The sequence below is a fragment of the Amphiura filiformis genome, chromosome 9 (assembly GCF_039555335.1).
Source record: "Amphiura filiformis chromosome 9, Afil_fr2py, whole genome shotgun sequence".
Taxonomy (NCBI): domain Eukaryota; kingdom Metazoa; phylum Echinodermata; class Ophiuroidea; order Amphilepidida; family Amphiuridae; genus Amphiura; species Amphiura filiformis.
The window spans coordinates 34,168,008-34,192,636 of record NC_092636.1 but is presented as its reverse complement, the minus strand read 5'-3'; the positions used below and the strand labels follow the sequence as shown (position 1 = coordinate 34,192,636).

At 35.8% G+C, this 24,629-nt stretch overlaps 1 protein-coding gene across 2 annotated transcripts in view; it reads left to right on the top strand.

The window, feature by feature from the left end:
- Positions 1-24,629, top strand: part of LOC140160908 (protocadherin-1-like) — a 114,054-nt gene that overhangs the window by 80,476 nt on the left and 8,949 nt on the right. Inside the window, exons 1-2 of one of the 2 annotated variants that reach the window (XM_072184242.1) lie at positions 475-815; positions 10,815-13,737. In XM_072184242.1, the coding sequence (XP_072040343.1) occupies positions 11,533-13,737 (2,205 nt within the window). In that variant the 5' untranslated portion in view covers positions 475-815; positions 10,815-11,532. Of the gene's footprint in view, positions 1-474; positions 816-10,814; positions 13,738-24,629 lie in introns of those variants that run through there. The other variant, XM_072184243.1, reaches the window with a different exon arrangement.

Sequence of the window (24,629 nt, the reverse complement as noted above, 5' to 3'; positions counted from 1 at the left end):
GCAATAGTGACAAAAGGGTGTCAAATCTTACACGATAACGCATAAAAGTCAAATCACCATTATTATAAAGTAATAAAATCTAACTGGAAAATATTTAATAGAATATAAATAACACGGTTTCTTTGATAGGAAGATCCACCACTTATGAGGTTACGATTTAACAGTCAAATTATTACGGGGTTTTGCACTCACAAGGACCTTTGTCCGTTCGACGAAAACAGCCACTCTAAAACACACTTACTTAACACTTCATTAAGAAATACTAAAGGAAGTCACATATTCTCACCTTTGTGAACTGAATGTAAGTAATGATTTCAGTAAACCAGTAATTTACAATTTATATATTCCCTCCTTGCATTTCCGATCGCACCGCTTGGTGTAAATCGTTCATTTTAAACAACGCCGTCAAACACCTCCCTCCGTAAATAATGGACTAACCCGCACTGAGTCAGTAACGAGTGAGGGTCCGTTCACTCCGTGTGTTTATATTTGGCATTTCGTATTCTGTTAACATCCAACTCACACGTCCATTCACAAACTCTGGACTCTTCTAGTGGTTCACAAGTGTTAAAACGGAATTCACAACTAAAATTCTGGAATACAACTGGGATCATTATTAACAGAATCAATTAATATTGCGAATTTTCAAGGAAATTGCTGTGTTGGAATTTATAGACGACTTGACAAACTCTGGAAATAATGAGGTGACATATATCTACCAGAAATACCACTCATCTGCACCGTGTGCGTTATGATGGTGATGATATTGATCGAGAAGTGATGATTTTATATATCGCTAATTTCTCTAGTCCTCCGTAAGTAATCTTTATACTCCATAAGCCTTTCCTCTCGTGTATTCATATAACCCCATACACATATCTTATTCTAGTACAATAATTTTGCCTTACGGAGTAACTTTTACTCATACACTTCACCTAAACCCGAGGTTGTCAGTTCTGATCTTTGTATTTGATGCGTTCATAGAGACTCTCATCATACGATGCGCCTCGGGAATGATCATGACTACTGTTGTGAAACAAGTAAAGTGATATTTAAGAAATCCTGTCCCTCAAGTCATCATTATTTCTTTATATTTATATATATGTATACGTTTAATTCAAACAAAATGATACCAAGGTCTTTTTTTAAGATATAACTTACTAGTACTATAGTTACATGTACCAAAGTTTGTTATTTTTCTTAATGCAATAGTTATCTATTCCGGGTTATATCAGGTTGTATAATATGTAAAGTAGTTTGTATTTTTGTATCTATTTATGTATGGGTGGCAGCAGGCTGGTTTGTCTAGGCTTTTTACTGTTACATTCATTAGCTACTCTCACAGTGCATCGACCCAAATGCCGCATTGCCTATCGTGTTCATCGATCGTATTCCTATCATTCCATTACTGAAACCATCTGTACCAATGGCAAAAACTGGCTACCAAGGCTGCTCCTCCGTCGATTCCACCTTCCTCATCACGAAACCAAGATAGATGCTTCTTCTCTCTGTGAAATTCATCCCATTTAAACAGCGATAGTTCAAGAACTATTGAAACAGTATTAATCTACTCAAGATTAGGCATGTTCATGTTATGCATAGGCACATATTCCGATAAAATGGCAACAATCCGTTAATCTTGAATAGCAGTTTACGACAGCGTATGTTAATGGCTTAAACTTATCTCCATACCTATAGTTCCTGTACCCAAAACTGCAAAAAACACACATTGTATCCTCGCCGCTGATACAATTTCCACTCAATATGTAGGCTAATAAATAGCACTAGTGTTAAGTACATGCACGTATTTAATACCATGTCAATTTGTTTGTCGTGTTTTGTCTTTTTTGGCGAACTTTAAACAGAACTTGAAGGGTTAAACGATGTTCAATCATCAAATGACTGATGCTTGTTATAGGTATGATCAGGAGCGTTTAGGCTAAATACCTTCATCAATTTCATTCTGGAAATAAACCTATGTTGTCAAACACGGCAAGGTGCGTGTTGCCATGCTCAAAATCTTCCCAGTATAACATTGATTAAGACATTTTGATGATTACATTCATCAAAGTGTCGAAAGAATGCTCTCATTTCGAACGTAGATCCTTAAGGATGTAAGCCCGGGATGTAAGTTCACAAGTCTTGCTACTAATACTATATACCATCCCGCATCATGCATGCATCACAACTAAAACACTTTCATTTTTTTACACCACAGTTAACTTTTGAACGCGATTGAAAAACAGTATCTCGGGTGCCAGCGGGCCTCATACGTAGTCCAAATGGTTGTGTTATTGTTGAATCCCTCTCCCAGCAGAATCTCAGCATGCCAGTGAAAACACACCTATCACTACCTATAAAAGAGATGGGGTTTACCTGTAACTCAAAATGATTCTTACATGACGTTGCTTGGGCTAGGTAGCAGCTCTATAAACACGTCAAAGAAATCTTTGGAGATAATGTAGCTAGGGAGTCAGTAGACTCTCCATCTAATTTAAGTTTTTGTGATGTTAGCATTGCTCTATCATGCTTTATACTATCTGCACACTCTCAGCACATAGAATTACTACTTTCTTAACTTATCACATATCAGTTACAAGACAACATCGCAAATGTATACGGAAAGGATATCTTCAGTTTTTGTTTGACTTGCTTCATGACAAAACGAAACCGCGCCATATGTCGTCACATTGTCGTGATTTATCGAACAAATATTTGCTTAATTATGATTAATAATTTCATATAAATTCCAAAGCTTTTAATTGTTTTGTGCAAATCATGCTAGCATTTTACTCCATTAATAATAGTAGTATCTGTTCTTCAGAGCAATCCCATTTAAAAGCTATCCATGGCCAAGTGTGATAAGCTGTGATAAAAGCACATGTCAGATTATCTAAAGTATGTATTTATATGTCTGAAAAAAATCACGCATTTGACCATGTTAACAATCTGATAAAGATAAATCCTTTCCGTTTTAAATATGTTAAAATCGGTATCGTTTTGAATACAAGTGGTATCGTTTTTGGTTTCTAAATCCCCGTGTTTATTGTTATACATTGTAGTCCTATCTTTGTTCCGCTACATTTCACAGTATTATAATTTTGATATAAATATGATCATTAAGCTACTAATTCTTGAGAGATTTAGTCGACACGAATAGGCCACCTATGGTTTAGACAACAGAAATCTGTACTTGGTCCGTGGAATGCTTTCATCATGTTCATGAGAACATCCATCAATCTCTCCATCTCATCCTACCAATTCAATATTTCAATATCTTACGGGCATCCTTCTTATCCACTTGACGCATTTGCGGCACAAAGCCGCATCATGTAATCCGCACACGATCGCTTTGTCCAGTATGGATTATCTTCTCATGTGCAATAGATTCGGGTGCTTTACTCATTGATCGCACGGCTAGTTTGGTGATGGATTGCTTTGTTTAGTTCTATGACATGTATGGCCATAATCAGATAACGGGACAAACTTCACAATGACCCATATTTTCGGAACGTTTAAGACTAATACAACTATAGTGAAAAGATTTGTATTGTTTATTTGAGGAAATTGGTTGTCAAAATAGCGCTCCACTTTAATCACTCATTAGCTCTAATTGATGTTCGAGGATAATTTTCTTATTTGTAGGCCAACGGTGCAAACTGTGGCGGCTTTAACGATTTTCTTAAATTAAAAACACTCTTTATTGTTCGTCTAATATGCCCAAGGTGTGTTGCAAACAGTTTTGTTGATTCGAAATTGTATTGAAAGGATAGGTAACAAATCAACATATCAACAATTTTACGACGCAATTTGTATCAAGTTGAAAACTATCACCGCAAACATGCATTATAGACAAGGCGGAATTTATTATAGTCTTTTAAGCTATCTTCGCAGTATAAAGAACCATTAATTTTCCCACTATGTGGATTTCAAAGCTGTATCCGTCACAATTGCCGACAATAATTATTTGTCAAATGTCGCATAGCAGTGATACAGTTTTGCTCGTCACATAACCAAACATATTTGATGTTTTATTAGTTATAGACAAACCCATCGGTGGTATTTGTTTTCCTTATTCAAATGCTAATCCCGCCTCGCTTTTGACACTTCTGCCCGATATAGAAACCTCACTTTATATTCTGTCGTGGCAACTCATAACCCTGAGACATTTTTGCTATGCCAATGCAACAAATGTATCTACAGGATGATATAGTGTTGTTCTGGATATGTCGCCAATGACTTCCTCCAAGAATATCTAATGTTTCGTAAATAAGGCTACTTCGTGTCAGCCCGATCTTGGTTGCTGTTCCTCTATTCTGCTGTTTAACATGTATTGAGGAGGTGCTTTTTAGAACCAATATGGCCGCCAAATATAATATTATAAGTTAAATGTTGTTGAAATTAGAATTTACTTAAAATGTATTAATGAAGTTGATGTCATCCGGACCTTTGCTGCTTTTCACGTATTTACTTTTTAATATATACAGCAGGCGAATCAGAGATGCTTACCAATATGGCCGCCAAATAATATTCTGACTTTAAAATGTTGGATTAATTTGATTCGGTTAGAAATAGAAACATTATATTAGAATGCTTTTATGTTATCCCGATTGGCGAATTCTACTCCCTAATTCTACTCTTTCCTGTTTTCAGTTTTTAATATGCACCGATCGAGCAAGCGTGTCAGAAGAGAGTAGCTTTTGGTAGAACCAACATGGCCGCCAAATAATATTCCAACTTATATGTTGGCTTGATACGAAACATGAGGTTAAAAACATTAGACAAGAATGATTTTATATCATGCAGATCTAAACCTAGCTGCTTTTCATATAATAACGTGCATTGTTCAAGCTTTCAAACATTACTAGGGATGCTTTTTTAGAACCAATATGGCCGCCAAATAATAAATTGTAGGATTTACTTAAAAATAATGATTTTATGTCTTCCCGATCTTTGCTGCATGCTTGGTGTTGTCTGCAGATAACACCAAACATGCCAAACAGCAAAGACCAGGGTGACATAAAATCATTATTTTTAAATAAATCCTACAATTTATTGGTATTCACTTTACATGTATACATTGTTGTGAAGAACATTTGTTTCTTCAGGTACAACATCAAGTCCGAGGTGTGTGTTTTTTAACGTGTAGCACAAATTAATATGATATCCTAAAGCATACATCATGCATGTGTACCATAGAAAAAATGAGATTTTGTGCTATATAACCAAATAATTATGTTCATTAATTAATTTATAGGAGAAATTTAGGCCTATCATTAAATTAAAATTTTTATCATTTATTATGATTTAATATGGGTTTTTTTTTTTTATTAAGAAACGTGTTTGAACTTTTTGTGTGGGTGTCAATGTTATCATGTAATTGAAATTTGGGATTATACCTACATACTATATGCTATAATCGTTTTAGAAACAAATATGACAAAATCCCATCTGCGTTTTTAACACGCACCTCATATGCATAATTATTATTGCCTCAGTATTCCTGGCGAATCAATTAAAAGTATCGCTCCCTCGGTTGAGTAAAAATGCCGACGAGGGAGAAATAAAATTTTACCCCCAGCACCAAACATGATTCTTTCTCCAAACCATTAATAAAGAAATATAAATTGTGGCCATGAAGCTAAATATTGCTTCCAAATTACACGACAAGTTTTAAAATATTCAATTCCATCTAATACTTGGTTAATTAATATCAGCGATGTCCATGCACGAATTGAAGCCGGCGGCTACGCCCATTTATTACGAGCTTGTGTCCGATAATTCACCGGTTTAGTTATTGATAGCTTTTGCTAGCTGAAGAAGAGGAAAAATCGTTGCTAAATATCACACTTCTCGTGTAAGTTTTAACTTTAACGTTGAGCGAACGGCTAGCTCATTTTATTCGACCTTCAATAGACGATCGATTAATTAAAATGGTTTCACTAGAGTACATCCGTAGTTTGGTCAAACTAAATCAGAGTCACACCTTGATATCAATAATTCAGAAAGAGATGAAATCCAACTTTAATCTCTAGTGAGTTGTGGGTTAACGATTTGAGCGCGCATCAATTGTACTGTACAGATCACCGCTATTTCACGACAATTGAAAGAAAACTGTATATATTTGAAGCAAAATTTAAATTAAGTAAAACATGTTAACTCGGAGATGTTATCATTGTAAATGCCTGGAGGTGTAGCGATAATTTCCAAACCAATAGGTCTACAATTTGTACAATATAGGTCGTTTGGTCTTGAATTGCCAATATTCATGATATTAGTCTGCACTGTAACACAACTGCACAAAACCATCCCCTGAGATTATTTCATGTGTGAAATGATATTATGAAATAATGAAAAAAATTAGTCGAAAACGCACGAAGAATTGCACTAAAATTAGTGTAAACTTCTAATTTGAGAACAGTCGGTACGCTTTTGAACTTAGCGATGAAGTAATTAAGGTATTTCTCAAAATAAACTAGTTTGTGGAATTCATTGGAGGGTTCTATGAGGTCGAATTAACCCTACACGTTCACAGTGATTTGAATATATGCAACGGAATCGGTGTCTGACCCGTGAAAATAATATATAAGACCGTCACGGCAAATCTCATGACCATTACTTCAGATTATTGAATTTATAACTACTACTTTTTTTTGCTACATCCGTATATTATCAAAAATATAACTATAAACGCTCCATAACTTCATGTAAATTATAGATTGCATGATGTTGTTCAGTTATCTAATTGAATCAAAAATATAATTTTTAGATTGCCTTTCAGTTAAATACAGCAATATTTATATTCATCTCACAAAGATGACCTATATGTTCTAGCATAATATAGTTAACCCGTACATGTAGCACTCTTATGTAATTCCCTTTGCACAATTGAAATCACGGTTTGGAAAAAGACAACCGTGGTTTAATTTGTTGGATTGTTTTTGAGATGAACATTGAAGTAAGCTCAATTGGAGGTTAATGCTAACTGAAGTAATTTCAATTATGCCCATAACTCTTACCAAGATGCATTAATGTACATATACGTCATCTGATGTCATTGATAATTAGGACATATATAGCGTAAAGGTCAATTTGACGTAAGGAACAGATACGAATATATTATTTCCACGATTATTACATTTCACAACGGAACTAGGTACCAGGGTAAAGCTATTTTTGTTGACTTGAGTATTTTGTGACATGGCATTCATTCAGTAAATGGCAAGTTTCAAACTTAACACTTTGACGCCATTTTGTGACGGAAATGCCATTCGAGCAATGTGTGATATTCGCATACCGTAGGTGATACTTTTGACGGATTGAATAAATCCTGTGTTTAAAGATTGAGAATGCCTATTAACATAAGGCATTAATAACGGTAAATATTTGAAGGATTTAGCAGAATAGGAAATGGTACCTATTTAAGTAGAGGCATATAGACAAATAAATGACAAAACTTGAATATTAAAGCCCTAGCACCAATATATATTCAAGTCAATATTAACCTGAGTACTTAGACACAAGTCAAATAGTTGAAATGAAACAAAGTTGCATATTTTATACTATTTATAGCACTTAAAATTTTCAAACTATTTTAGAGCATTAAAGATGCTTTTTGCATAAAATAGTTTGAGTGAGCACAAACATGCTGCATTTTCATCTTTGGACCATAATTTTAAAGATGATGACTTTATTCACGTTGTCACTTAAATATTAATGAAGCCTTATTCAGAAAGATAATTCTGCAGGAAGTGTTACGGATTGTTTCAATTCTGTGCTATCAAAGCAATAGCCAGGTGGTATCGTAGTTATCACGAATATCCAAGCAGCTTTGCAAGATGATCTATCACAGTTTCTCTTGCAGAAACTACGGATTTAAACTACCGTGGCAAACAATTTGCAACTTATCCTGTAAATTATAGTACATTGGTGGTCTAGAGGTGACCCCACACCTGCTAAAGCAAGTGTTTGGTCTTGAAAGAATAAAAAAAAACGGTCCAAAGCTTTTATTTTCATATAAACGTGACTGACAGAACAAGTCTCGACTCTATTCTCTTCCAACAAAATCTTGTCAAATCATATGATAACGGCCTGAAGCGATTCATCACCACAAATCACACCAAACCTGATTCTCAATTAAGTTTATTCAGTTGTTCGAGTTATCGTCTCTTTCACAGAGCTGACTATTTTTAATTTAACCATTGTTACCCGTGTACAAGTTAATACCATTGAACCTGTATCAGAGATGAGGTGTGCGTTTTTTTGCTGTTGGAATAAGCCCCCTATCATTTTTGATATCTTTGTATTATAGGTTTACCCAATGCGATATATTAGATTATTCCGCTGATCCCCCAAAGGTCAAAGTTGTCTGTAAGTTTATTATTTTGTAGCTTCGTTATAGAACAAACGCCATCCACCTTGGCGTAGCCTCAGTTTAATGTAAACACACAGCCAAATTGTGCTGAGGGCATAAATCATTTAAAATTTGCACAAAATGGTTTGTGCGTTACCTTACCTATATACCTTTCTATATCGGGTTGAAATTAAGCTCATCATCAAATGTGATAAATATTTAATGTTGTAATAGTAGTTTAGGGAATGTATTCGCTATATTTGAAAGTTGTATAATGTGAACATACGACAGACGGTGTCTGCTATATCCGTTAATCTACGGAAGATAGCAACCGTCAACTTTGCCCATTACAGTTGAATTAATCCTCCCCTGAAATGACAATAGCACTTGACGTACTCCGTACCATGCTGCTAAAACAAACACATTCGTACGATTTGAGTTGAAGCTGCAACATTTACCTAACATAATACGAGTTGATGAAAGGTGCTTGCACAAATAATAGAAAGAAAGGAAAAACCCGAATAGATTGAAATTGCCGTGAAACTTAATTTGAAAATCGTTAGATTGTGTGTTAATGTTTGACGATTACTTTCACTGTGTATACTGAATTTATAGACTGAAGGCAAGACAATTACTAAATTGAATAAACACACACGCAGACCTAGACACCCCTACATATAAGCCTGTAATGTAATAATACTGGCTTACCTAGTCTTAGAGACTGGTAGAGTTGAATTAAAAATCTTCCTCAAGATTAAACTAGGAACAGGTAAGACAACGCTATATTGTCTGGGGCTGGCTATAATGCAACTACAATTACATGTACACATGGTTGCCAAATGGTTACTACATGTAAAATTCTACTCGTATGAAAACACAGACACTAATCACCCCTTCACACACGCACCCCCACACACCCACCCCACCCACTCCCATCGTGAAACGTGCGCTTGCACAAACTAAAAATCTCTCCACATATTAATGGCGGGAATTGGCGGTAAAATTACCTCGACCCATGTAAACATGGTCGCCAAATGTATACTACATGTAAAATTCTACTCGTATGCAAACATAGACACCACTCACCCCTTCACACACCCACCCCGACACACCCATCCCACCCACCCCTACCGTGTAACGTGCGCTTGCACAAACTAAAAATCTCTCCATAATGGCGGGGATTGGCGGGACAATTACCCCGACCCACAAAATACAGATAAATGTAGTGGTACATGTCTGGCATCCAGCACCTCTATCAACAATGACTTAGATATAGCCTATGGGCTAATGAAATGACTCCAATTTTCATATATAACCGTAGTGCTTTTTAAGATTAATTATATTGTTCTGGTCAGTGCCATAATTAAAACATACGTCTGTAACAGAGTAAGTAATCCTACGCTGATCCGTACCCTATAACCTCATCCCTATAGGCTGTTTTACTTCAGTCTTTGCGCTGATCGACGGTAATTAAATACCATTGAGCGCTTCAAAATAATGAGACCGAGATAGAGAGATGGAGAGAGAGAGAAATATTTTCAATATATAGATTGTAATGACTAGAAAAGGAATTGGCTGAATTCTTGTTTGAGTAAGTCGGATACACTGTCTGCTAGTGCTTTCCCTTATAGAAATCGCAGACAGGCATACACAAAGGGGTATGTTTAGCTAAATTGTATACACGGGGGCTACTACTGATTCAAACACATTGACACTACTTAACTATTTCTCAGTGAACATGGTGAATTCCCTTTCAATATTAAGAGCAACGACCTTATATTCCCCCAATTCATTTTACCCATAATCCATGTTGATTTCCCATAAGGCAATTCAGCAGGGCATCTTTCAACGCATATGGTATATGTGCCTCAAGTGTTGCAGCATCCTGTGGAATGTTTTCATTTGTGCAGTGTCCATGTATTGAACAAAACTGATGGAAAATATCTCATGTAAAATACTTGCAAATGAAAGTAATGATCTGTTCAAGATCTTCAAAGTGGTTTTGCTTTTTACGGAATCTCTGGTCGTAAATGGTCATTGAGCACAATTAACTAACTACGTGGCTGCTTTATCTATGTGCGAAAAGACAAATAATGTGGTGGCGTGTAATTGGACCCAAAGACTCACTTCATGTAATGAATTACAATACACCTACTCCATCATGTAAGAGGCTGTACTTCAACTTAGAGGCCTCTTGGATTAGTTTGGTCGCACTTGTATGTGCGGATAGAATTTTCTGTTCGTATCAAATACGCCAGTCAGTCTGAAGGATGATATTTCAAGTTCAATGTGACCTAAAAGGACCACCAAACGTCGTTTTCACCTCAACCATTGTCAAACAATATTATAAGATATAATCTTAATGACTTCCAACTTTATCTTTATAACATTCTCCCACATTGCTTATAAGAGTCTCTTTGTAGCTTAATTAATTTGTGTTTTCTCTATTTCTTTCTTGCAGATTCGAAGTTTGGTAGCTGCACATTTGATTGAAGAGTTTACCAGTACCACACCAACAAAATGGGGTTTCCACCACAGCGCTTTCCACGATTACCCATCGCAAATGGGTCAATACCTCGTTTTTTACATACAGTCTTTATACTTTGTCTAGTCCATCTTGCCATCGCTCAAGAAATATCTTATGAAATAACAGAAGAAGAAGCGATAGGATATTTAGTTGGAAATCTTGTGGAGGATTTACAGCTTGAAGTGGACCCAGATACTAGATTTCAGTTCTTATCAACTCAGTTACCCAATGAAACTTATTTTGATTTGGATGAAGAAACGGGTGAACTAACAACATCGGCAAGAATAGATCGCGAAAACCCTATTCTATGTCCCGTGAACCGTGATGTGTGCACATACGATATGGAAATTTTGGTTCTTCCAGTTACATCATACAGATTTATCAATGTACATGTAATAATTTTAGATAAAAATGATCACACACCAATGTTTCCTGATCCTGTTATGTCAATTGAAGTCCCGGAATCAGTTGCAGTTGGAACCAGAATTCCAATGGATAATGCCATTGATCCGGACATTGGGAATAACACTATCCAAAATTATAAACTGTCAGATACAGATAATACCTTCGCTCTCGTTGTCACTAGAAATATTGATGATTCTTTTCTATAGAACTGGAGATTAAAAGCTCTCTTGATAGAGAGACGAGAGACATGTACGACTTGCTTCTTCTCGCTATTGACGGCGGTGTCACGCCTCTCACAGGATCTGCCAGATTAAATGTGACCGTTCTTGATTCTGATGATCACCGTCCACAGTTCGTACGAAAAGAATACACTGTTAGCATAGCAGAGAATTTGGATGTCGGAACGGAGATCTTAAAAGTGGAAGCACACGATCCTGATTTGGGGACCAACGGACAAATTATTTACGACTTTAGTAGATCTGTGGCGTTATTTGATATTGAATCGGATACTGGTGCTATACGCACTAAAGGCAGGGTGGACTATGAAACTGATACGTCTTTCCAACTTATTGTTAAATGCTCCAACAACGTCCCTAACCCAGTATCTGATTTTGCTTCAGTGACTATTAACATTATTGACGTCAATGATAACCGACCAACGCTAGAGGTGAATGCCATTGAAGGCAGTGGTAACTATATCCATATACCAGAGACATCGCCTCCTTCTACTCCCCTAGCTTTTGTAAAGGTCTCTGATCCTGACAGTGGAAGCAGCGGTGAAGTTCGCCTTCTACTCTCTGGACATTATGATCATTTTGAACTGCAGATGGTCAGTGCCACACGGTACTTCTTAGCAACCAAAACGGAACTAGATCGTGAAGATGTAGCAGTTTATAACATTACTATCATAGCGGAAGATAAAGGTGATCCTATACAATGGAGGCAACGTAAATTTGCTATTTTTCTTGACGACGTCAATGACAATGCCCCTTTCTTTTCGAAACCAATTTACTACACACAAATCGTAGAAAATAACGCACCAGACACCCGTATTGAAACCATCATAGCAACGGATTTAGATGAAGGTGAGAATGCCACTGTGGTGTACTCTTTACCAGGTAATCAACATGGTTTTGCCATAGATTCAGAGTCTGGTGAGCTTATAGCTACATCTGTGTTGGATCGTGAAGTTGCTTCTACAATAGCTGTCACAGTGTCGGCTTGTGATCAAGGAAGACCTCAACCTATGTGTAACAATGTCTCAGTTATGTTGACTGTCCTGGATGAGAATGACAATCCTCCTGAGTTTGTGCTTGGAACCTATGAGTTTGGAGTGTATGAAAACCAATTGGAAGGTACTTTAGTTGGTCAAGTGCAAGCTATAGATAAAGATATGGGTGATAATTCTCGAGTGACCTATGCCATTAAGACCGAAGGCGCTAGAGAGTATTTTCGTATCGATGGCTCTTCCGGGGAGATATTTACTAAAATTTCTTCTTTAGATCGTGAGGTACAGGCATCTTATGCAATGGTTGTGACTGCTACAGATGGCGGCGGTGTGAGAGCAGAACGAACCACTGGTGTTACCGTATTGATAACAGTGTTGGACAGGAATGACAATGCTCCAAGGATTGTATACCCTAACCCACAAGACGATGCGGTGTTCATACCATTACACGCTCAACCTGGGTTTGTTGTGTGTCAAATGGAAGCAGAAGACTACGACGATGGCGTCAATGCTCGATTATCTTACGGAATTCTTGATGGTAATATCTATGATATCTTTGGAATGAGAAAAGGTGGACAACTTGTAACGTCAAGATCGTTGAGGCCACAATGGGCTGGAGTCCACTTTCTAAATTTGCGCGTGAAAGATTCTGGAGCTTCTTCCATTGAAACCACTGCTCAATTAACTGTAGTCATAGCAGATATGAGCTTCAACGAATCAATTCGAGAAGATATGTTCTTTCAGTTATATAACATGACTGTAAATACTTTCTTAAAAATGGAAGCGGATACGGGACAGGCTCAAGGAGCTGCCAGTAAGTGGCCAGTTATAGCTGTTATAGCTCTAGGTTCTGTAGCATTTATTCTTCTAATGATATTCTTAATTGTTGCAACAAAATGCAGAGACAAAAACAAAAATCGCGAGAACCAATATGCGGCGCCACCAGCTAATACAACGGACGATATGAACACAGGTAGTAAACCACCATCAGAGAGAAAAACCTCTGGTACAAACTCTACCAATATATCCCTAGCAACATCACAATCCTCTATCCCATCCAAAAACATACAAAAATGGAAAAATGCTGAAAAGAATGGCTCCATTGATTCCAGATTAGGTAACAAGCAGATGACTACCTTTGGCAGTAATTCAGATGTGCATTCAGACAGCATGCAGTCTTTGCATTCCAACTCCAATAGAAGAACACCTGATCCAGATGCAGAGGTAATTGACAACTTTCTTTGTATTCAAATGACATTTTGTCAGGGTTTACACTGTTAAAAGTCTGGATAAATTTTACCCTACGTTGTGTCAACTTTGAATAAATCAACTGTTGGGTGAAATATCACATTGAATAACACAAAAGAATTACCCAACATCTGGGAAAATTTGCCCAGCGTATTAACAGTGTAAGCGTTCATAACTGGCACAACGTGTGATAAAAATTACCCAGCGTATTAACAGTGTAAGTGTATACTAGTGAAACAGCAGATTCTAAGTTCAAATTTCCAAGTCAATTTTATTCTGTATTACTTATTTTGCATCGACGTTTGGATTAGTTGTAATTGAGGACTATATTTGCCAACAATGTCCAACTTAAAAGTATCAGTTGCGTCAATGATTAGATAATACTGGTAAAAGGAGCTTATCTTAATGCAAAAAGTGACCAGTCAATAACAAATGCGCTTTTGGTGGAGGGAGTGTCACTAATCTTTGTTCTGTGTTAGATAAAAATGACTTTGCTGGCTCTTAAAGAAATTCCCACATGTAATGATGTAATAAGTTTCTTACAGCTTGAGAAACACTTTGATATGTGTGCTCTCCCTTTTAAGGGAGTTTGTTTTAGCACTGGCTGCCATTTGTTAACTCATGATTCATGATGTCTGAGACCCATTCACAAAACATAAACACAAAGTTAATGTTATTTGAAAACCTTACTCTTCACATCAAAATAATAACGCGATAATAATGACTAATGACTAATGACTAATTTGACTATTGAAAAATATCTAAAAATATTTTGTCGTCCCTTTGTTATTGTTAGTTTAGCCATTGTCCAATACATGTACGATCTATTTCTTCTTGTTGAAAAATATAAGTTGCATCTTCACATGCAATGTAAAATCTTAATACACAAAGAACTTACAAAATACAAAACACAAAAATCATTTATTGGATTTAGGGCGGATATGGATTTATGCCATGTATTTATCAATTTTTCTAGTTGACCAATACTTAATCACTACAATGGTGACGTAACCGGGTGATGTTTTTCTTTAAATATGTAACCAAGCACAGGTTGCCATTCGCGTGCTTGTCTGGAATGGTTTCAGCCGAGTAAAACAATTTCATGTTTTCAATTGACAACGGAACACCTCCCAATGAAAAGTAATTTCGATTTATGCCCCAATAATCGTTTGTGAATATGCAAATTTATTGATGAGCGGAAAGTATTGATGTATTTCGTAGAGGTTGAAGAGGAGTTGTATTGATTCGGTTAGTTGAAATCAATTTGTGACAGTGTCGTATATTAAAACATACAAGATGTTGCAGTAATTCTAAATGATCAAAACAGCAATACCACTCTAATTTAATAAGATAATCCAGATTATCCAGTTAAGGAACAAATCGGGTTTTTCTAATGCACATGTCATGACAGCCCTCATGTCGCATCATAAGCATTTAGAGCTATTTAGATACAACACGAATGTGTTGATGAAAAAAACATGTCAAATTGTCGGTGAAACAGGCCTAAACGCGTTTGAAAATAATTTGATTCTTAACTCCCCTAACTCATGAGGCCTTGGCTTCTTCCCTTGTTTTACATCCTTTTAACATGGTAACATTATAGGAATGTATATGAAAATGAAAAGTCATACTACCGAGCAGGTGAACCTAGTTCAAACTGAACATCATGTATAAAATGCTAAATAAATTGTCCTTTGGCAATTGGCAATTATTGGTGAGCGATGTTATACAAACAATAATGAAATTGGATATATATTATATAGATCTGTTAACTGTTACTCCCACATATCATCTGGTTTTCTTCTTCATGTTCTTGATATCTTAGCTTCCTCGGCATCATCTCTTCTCCTCTGTCATTTCTCTTAAGCATTGCAATTTAAGTTGCCAGTGTTTCCCTAGAAACTCCAATATAACTATATCGGTTTTGTTTACATTCATAGAGGTATTAATTAATGTAATCAAATTTTGGTTTGTTTAAATTTGGATGTTCCCATTTTAGCAAATGAGTTTCAACATGCTTAAATAAGCCGTTGATCAGGTTATACGATATACAAAAAGATACCTGGGGGTAGATTTAAAGGTATTCTGTCGCCATGTACGTATTTAATGCCTTTAAACTACTTATTTCTTATTGTGTTGGGCGTTTGCTCCATGAAAATTCTCATTGCTCCTTTAAAAAAAAGTGTTGTAAACCTATAATTTTCATGATCAATATAACAATACAACAACATAGGCTTTCTTACATCTTGTAGATATAAAGTATTGATATGAAGTCCTCTATACATCAGCTCAGGTGGTCGGTCGATCGACAATATGTACCTCCCCACTGAGTTGTCTTCTATTCTTCTTAAAATATCGGCCTCTATATATCTGGAGTTGTTAATACATATCTTACATTCCTAAGAATGAAATATTGGCAAAATGGTATAATATTTATACATAGACGTGTTAGGGCGGGTCTATGATCTGCCAAGCAGAAACCTGAGCAAATTTGGATCAACTTCATTCATGTCATTTAACCTAAAAAAATATATAAGAAACTTCTCGCGTCATCATATCATTTTATTTATCAAAATACAAGTCTCTGGAGTAGTTTCATTTAATCAATTTAAAAAGTCGACACGACTCATTAAGTAATATTTTGGACGTGCTTATTGCGAGCATCAACAATAATAATATTTCCCCGATGACAATTAGATGGAAATAGTCTCCGAGCCTCTCATTATTATGAAACCATAGACGATTGTCGATTTTCTTCACACCTTAGGCCGAGTTATAACCTTTAATTTCCAGACCATTAGTTACGGCTATTTTGCTGTGTTACAAAATCCTAAACCAATCCCTTCTCGTCAGAAAGTCCCCAGGATGGACTGATATTCTGTATCCCCCATGGCTCTTGTTTGGTCAGCTTTTAGCCATCCACTTTCACTATTCTAGAAGTCTGTTCATCATCAATAGGAAAAGTGGAATGGTAAACAAGAGGACAGGAATGAGCTTGATAGACTGAGGTATCCATCATCGGTCTTTGTTGCTCAATTAGCATTGTGACTTCTAAAAAGAATGCCCCAGGGTAAAACTTGGTAACGTTTTATTTTTAGCCTTCCTATTTTTAAGGACATCGCATGGTAAGGATCGGTTAATTGGGCGTTGCAATACACCTGATAATGCATTTAGACATTTCTCTCTTTAGCATTTGTAGGTCGTGTGATGGACGATCTCCAGTTGTGCTTATAAAGGTATTTGTTAGCCTTGATCTTCTTTCGGTCAACCAGGCTCGAATTTAAACCATATAAAACCACATCAGATTTGATTAAATCCAACGGAATTTAACCATAGGGTAAAACAAAAAGAAAATGTAAATCCACAACGTTGTAAGGTTGCAGCCTGGTTGATGTTAGTAAAGCCAAAGTAGAGACCGACCATGCCAACCGATCGTTGAATCTTAAACATGCTGAACGAATGCATTAACCATCCATGACCGACTATGATGAGAGAACAGGGATTACCGAGTAATAGCCCTAGTTTTTTATCTGTTTATTCATTTGATGAATGGAAATATTTATAATTGCAAGCAGATTGAAATTTGACTTTGAATCATTTTTGCTAAATGAGGCGATGAGAACACAAGGCACGAACGTGTAAGCAGGTTAAGAGCCTCTTTGCTTGTAGTAATTTGATATAATGTCGATATTATTAGATATTAAGTGTCCGACACGCGGGATTTTGGCGTATAGGACATTCGTGTTGCTAACAGTTTCTTGTCGAATCAATGGCCAGTACAAACACGACAACCCCCCCGGTAAAACGCGGACATGTCTCAACTCTTGTGTCCGGTTCACTGCCGAGTTAAGTTGATATGGACGGTTTGGTAGTAACGCTTGACATACGGGTGGCAACTTAAGACAAAGATGTAATTTTGAACGAAAAAAAAATTGAGCCTCCATTTTTAATCGTAGAAATGTTTGTTATAATGAACACTGTTAATTGTTCGTAGTTGAGACATGTCCGCGTTTTATCGAGGGGGTTGTTGTGTTTGTGCTGGTCATTGATTCGACAAGAAACTGTTAGCAACACGATTGTTCTATACGCCAATTCAAATTCAAAACTTCAAACAACAACAACAACAACAACAACAACAACCAACAACAACAACAACAACAACAACCAACAATAGCAGCAGCAGCAACAACAACAACAACGAGTTCATAAGAACAACAACAACGATGACAACAACAACAACTACGGCAATAACAACAACATCAACAAACAACAAAGTAATGGCACTTGAAGGAAACTGATTATCATGGTCACATATCGAATGCAATAATTCGCTATATATTATTATTGTCTTACATTTGATAATACAAAGAATATCAACTAGATGTTCCAATTATGAGAGTTTGGAGATGCAGGAAAACGCTTTCTCGCATGAGAAGTCTTCCTTAGCAACGCTCGTGGCAAAATTGTCTCCTATAAGCACGGAACAGTACAAGTACAGATTTGACGGAATAGGGACATGTTTTTGCATTAATTTTTAGCCTGAAATTAAAAAAACGGCAATGTTTTAACGGAAATGTTAATAAGAAGATATTAATATCGATTGATAGTCGTTATGATTATCGCTGGCACGTATTACCATATTTTATCACTGGCATACTCTCTATCTAGCCTATAACTAGCTCTTCTCTGGTTTCCTTTCCCTACTTCAAATCCCCTTCAGTTCATAACACAATTTCTTACTCTCGAAGGTAATTTAAATGTAAAGCATTTGCTAAGTTCTTCAATAATTAAACTTTCTTTCTCCTATTAATTTCATCACCTTGGTAAGCAAACTTTAGAATTGATGAGAAAGTGTATCGTTAGGGAAGAAGAAAGATTAAAAGTGCGTTTTCATTAGTGGCATTCTGAGCTGTTTTGTTTGCTTGGTCGTATTTGAACTGGAAAGTCTAATATAGTATATTGACTTGCTACCAGTTATTTCAATTGCAAATACTCGGTTATTTGATAGTGATTCAAAAGGCCTACCAGTAAAGAAGAAATAATCGCATACCTAATTTGCAGAAAAAAAGCGGAGATAAATGAAATTAGGAACCAAATTAGTGCGCATTAAAACATTGAAATTGAACCTTAGCTGTGGGTAAACTACGGCTCACAATTAAATGAAGAACATGGATGAACTGCTGCATTTGCACGGTATTTTTAGACACAAAATGAGTCTGTTATTGCATATGTACCCTTTGCATGCACTGGGACACTCCCAAATGGGTTTCCTTTGCAATAATTGATGAAAAATTATTAAGAAAGTATCATTTAGACACACTATAATAACAATTTGTTACATATTTTACGATAATTAAACATAATTGTGTTCCCGAGACAAATCAATTTAATATTCTCGGTATCTCAGTGTTCTCAACGTGGTATATTCATGTTACCAACCTACTTAACTCTGCGCCATTTTTAATTCACCTAATTGATTAATCATACGGTAGATAATGTTTTCTTAAATTGGTTATACATGTAGACTATCCCATAAAATAAACCGTGCACTTGAGTTCCCACGATTAGAGACAAATTAAAAATTGAAGGAAACCTTTTATGTTAAGCATCGGGACTCGGTGTAAAATTACACAACAAAAAGATTGTTTCTTTTGGAAATAAACCTATTGTAATAATCTTGTTCGACATGGAATTATGACAATAGCAATAAAAAGAGCAGTAGAATAGAGTATAGATCAGGGTCTTGTTAGAAACCAAAAAACTGATACAAGCAGTATTTATGGTATTGGAGAAGATAAATACAGTGGTGAAATTGATTAGAGTAGCAACCGCATCAGAAATTACTTAAAATAAGATGTTGATCTCAAGTGGGAGCCTTCGGGCTCGACTTGGAGTGTTGATCGAAGGGAGCATACATTACATCTCGAGAGGGGAAACGGTGACGGATTAAGCGAAAAACACTTGACAAACTTAAAAGACTACTTGGTGTACATAGCCAGCCTTTTAAAACGAGCACCAACATTACACACATCAGTCATTTTTGTACGTTTGTTCAGCTTAATGCTTTCAATACGTCTTGTCTGCTGAAACTAAAGCAATGAGTTCAATCCGTCTGAAAGAGCAGGTTCAACCAAATAGCGCATTGGTTCAACAACCACAGGTGGATTGGGGAGATATATTTCAAAATAACAACTAAGGCGGGAAATTGTATCTCAAAAATATTGATACTGACACTTTTTTACTTAATTTTCATATCTATTTCGAATATACTATTGGAATGTTACATTTTGACAGGTATTTGAAAAGGTTACCACACGAATAGTATAACAAAATTAGCAGACTACACTTTTAAAAACAGTATGCAATGGGTTAATGTTACTAATCAGTACAAATAATTAAAGCAAAGAACTAATGTTGTTGTTACAAGTCTGTATACCTGCTGGTCTGTTTAGGGTTCTAAGTGGGAGTTTACCTATAGTAACATACACTATACTTTTTTTCGATCCCTCTCAAGTAGGACAAAATGTGAATTTATTAGAATAACAATGAGGATCATTTGAAATTAAATACCTAGAAACTAGCTCCAATTTCGGAATCGTGTTTTAACCGATCCTGGGGAATCAAGGGGTTTAGATATCATGGATTTCTTGCAGACCACGACAAGACTATGTTATTGTTTGAGGATCGTATTTCAGGACAAAAGGCAAAACCAACAGAAACAAGTAAACAATACTAGGGGGCAAATATATTCATTTATGCCGAGTGTACCGAGTCGATGTTCAAGTAAAATTCCATTATGATCATAAATTGCTGGTTGTTTTAACCCTGTGTGTACGAGTGCAATTTTTGACTGATTTCGTGTCATGCAAAAAGAACTACGGCGACAGAATAAAAAAAAATACGGTCTTGATTTTAGCTAGCTGATTTATCTCAAATATAATAAATGTATCTCAAATTGCTTTATAGTTGCAACATCATCAAAATGGTTTCCCGTTCTGTAGAATGTTTCTTTTTTAGAAAAATGTCAAAGCCCTTTAATTTGGGCTCAGAGTAAATTCCTAAAGCGTGCGCACATCTTCTTCGTATTTACCATAAGTCTATATTTAATGTGAACAAATTCTTGTTGAAGTCGCACCATGCACATAAAGTATCAAGAATTCTGTCTCAATGACTACCAAATTCTAGTTTCAATACTGAAGTGTCTGTGAAATTATTTATTCTTTTCGCTTTTGAAAAGCTGCCGATTCGAAAAATTGATGAGGCGGAAATGGGAATGATATAGTCGAAAATGTGATTGATGTCGCAGGAAAAGTAGACGTGAAAAGAATAGCAAAACGTGCAGGGGATACTGACGGTTCAATGTACAAGTAATACCACAAACATGTATTTGTGATGATCGGGATGATGATGACGAGTATGAGTGTTAAATAATTCATAAATGATAGTGTTGAAGACATCTGTTTTTTGTCCAAAAATGATGAGGAAATTATCTCACTTTTTTGTTATTCTTAAAACGTACGTCAAATGTCATCAGGATGTCAAAAAATTCTATGAATTTTCGAACAATGTGACAAATGAAAAGATGCTTTCATCTATATACAACTGTGACTAGCCGCGCTGAAACATATTAATAAACAGACGGTCATATTTATATGATATTTTCTTAAGGGAGCACAACAGTAGGTTGTTTACTCTTAAAAGCAGGAAATATTCGTTTTATTTTGGAGAAAATATTCATTCTCAAAACAATGTCTCTTGTGTTTCGTAATTGCCTAAAATTCATAGAATATTCGGAAGAGAAGCTCGATGCACAAATTGAAGTGATCTCAATCAAAATATTCACCGTAAAAGTTCATTTACAGACATGGATTAAATCTAGCAACCACACTTTGGGTCTTGAATTTTAAGCTTCATTCATCGATGTTTTCATCAGGTTACCTTTTTGGCGGGAGGAGTATTCTACTTAAAAGTGATACCTGTTCCTTCTGATCAATATTCTGTCCTATATACTCATGATACTATCTCAAACTCGATGTTACACTTTGCTCGTGTATCTTAAATCGTACCCAGGGGGCAGAGGTCAATAATTTATAGAAGATTGTTGAGTATAAGGTCGTTGAACCGAACACACGAGTGTAAAATTTGGGTGGAAAGTGAATGTAAAGTTTGGCAAGAGTAAAGTTTTTACCAAGCGTGTCAGATTTGGGCGGAAAGTGAATGTGATTTTGTGTCAACAATGGCAACAGGGAACAGCCAAATCCATGGACCTTAATGGGTTGCTCCTTGGTTTCCGTTCTCGATACCTCTTAGTACGTACTTTATCACTTTAAGGACACGTTTGAACACTTTTGTCATTTCTATAGCATCCATACATATTTACGGTTTGAATAGTTGGAGTGGATTATTTTCAGAACAGTTTGACCTCTTAACTACTTCTTAAAACCCGAGTTTTTTGTGGCCTGTGTTTGAATTAGTTCAATTTGAGAGTAAATTAGGTGAAGTCACTGCATCAAACTAGTGATAAAATGCGATTAAACTAGCCTTTGCAAAATTTACGATGTAAATTTGGACTCAAATTTCGTATAAATATTCAATAGGAACAAATGAAAATTCAACCACATTCATTTACTCACCAAAAATTTAATTACCATGAATAATTTTTCGAGACCTAGGCCTACTTTTCGCTGTTCAACTTAATTGTTGGCACTATTGTATTAACAGTGGTGTTGGTTTCGAGTTTCTAGCTGAAAAACTCAATGTTTAGTACTAAGAAAGTATTAAAAAATTGAGGCACATTGACTCCATTATCAAAAAGAACCAAATCGATAACACAAAGTACAATAATGAGCAAAGAAATGTTATCTATCCTATTCCATCCTCGATATTTTGACGTGCATTAAAATTACGCCTCAAACAAAACATACACCCGTCTCTAAGCAGAAAAAATAACATTTAGAAACATCTTTAATGTATCAAAATTATACTGGAAAAATACCGTTCTGGTGAGCACTGTTGAACTTTAATTTTCTCTCCAAAATTTAAGTGGCACACAAAATGTAAAAAAATATAGACTTATCGACACTTCTGTCACGAGATTTCGCACCGAAAAAAAAATGAGTGCAAAAGCCTTTAGGGGAAATTGATTCAGCTTAAAAGCATTTATAGATGAAAATTGATATTATTTCAAAATATTAAAACTGATTTTCCTGCCCAATTTTTTTTTCTGAAGCTAATAATTCATGTTGCACATATATAATAATCAGTGGATTATTTATATCTAAAGTGCCTGAAGGGTTGAAATAATAATGAAAATAATAAACATAATGATGGTAATAATATTCATAACATGCAGTTTATATGACATGTCAGAATTTTGTCATTAAATTGCGTCGAATTTGCCCAAAGGGAGTACAGTTTTGCTGTATTCGATTAGTGATTTTGCGCGCTGGTCTTTTGTGAAATATTATTCTACTTGCTATATATACGAATGTTGATGTCTGATTATTTTTATTAGGCTAAACATTCTTCAGAATCATTGTATGTCAACTGATACTTGATAGTAATAACATACTTCACGTTATAACGTTAAGTAAATACAGAATAGGATTGTCTTTTATTATGTCTGTCGCTGCCAACTATTCCCACTACTATACACTGCGTAATGTAATTACATTTTTTGGTTTGATTTGTTTATTTATACTCTTTGGTAATTTGGGGAATCTGTTGATTGAAGATCAAACAGCGTACGTGAAACCATTGGGTTCTCTGTACATTAATGAATTGTTTTATTCCAAAAAACATCCTTGTGAGTGGTATAATTTGAATATCTAAACACGAATAATGATGTTTACTCATTTTGTTGTAAGCAAGCAACATCTATAATCTCCAGTAGTGTTTTTATCTTACATTTAGTTCTAGAAACACTCTTTCTAAGCAAACATAAATGCAATGCAGACATATCATGTCAAAACATGGACACGTTAAACATGGTTAAATTGCCTTCCCCCTCTTAGATACCTCCGTCATTTTCCAGTTATGACAGTCCTTACCAAGATACCGATAAAGGTAGCTAATAGATAAAATATTATATAGTTACCTTTAGGTCAAAACCTACTTCTGTCATTTTGTTTCTTAGACGACTTTGTTAGTATGGTTTAAAGTCCCGTAGGTCAGTATTAGTACAGCTTGATAGAACCGTGTAGACTCACAATTAACTCTCCTGACTGATGTTCATATTTTAGATTGAGTATCTTTCCCCCTCTCTTACAAGATTAATTTCACGAGTGACCTTAAGAGGACTGACCATTACTAGCACATACCCTCTAGCCAAACTCTGCATGTACTGAAAATTTCGTCGTAAGAAACAATTATGTCAGATTTATATATGGTTGTTACTTATGAAGCTATTTCAGATAAACCATGAGACTGTGGCAAATGTGCTGTAGTGATTGCAATTTCTCGATTGAGCCTTATTTCTCGATTGATTCTGATTTCTCGATATGAGTCTAATTTCTTGATTGAGTCTGATTCTCGATTGAGTCTGATTTCTCGATTAAGTCACTAAAATATACATTTCTCGATTGACTCTCTCTGAAGATTGTTTTCATCTCTTCCTATTCCGCACCCATCATTCCTTCCTTAACATTTGCTCCTCCTCACTCTGATTTCTTCTGTCTTCACACTAGTTATCCAGCTGCCTCTGACGCATGACTAGACTGGGAATCGAACCCTACCCCAATCCCTCCTTTCAATCCTAAAGTCTGCTCCCCTCCCAAGGTTCGAATCCGTAACGCAATTCAAAACCTTGTAATGTCTTGCCAAGAATCTAGTAGTAGATGTAGCACTCGCTCTCCTCCTCCTGTTTTATC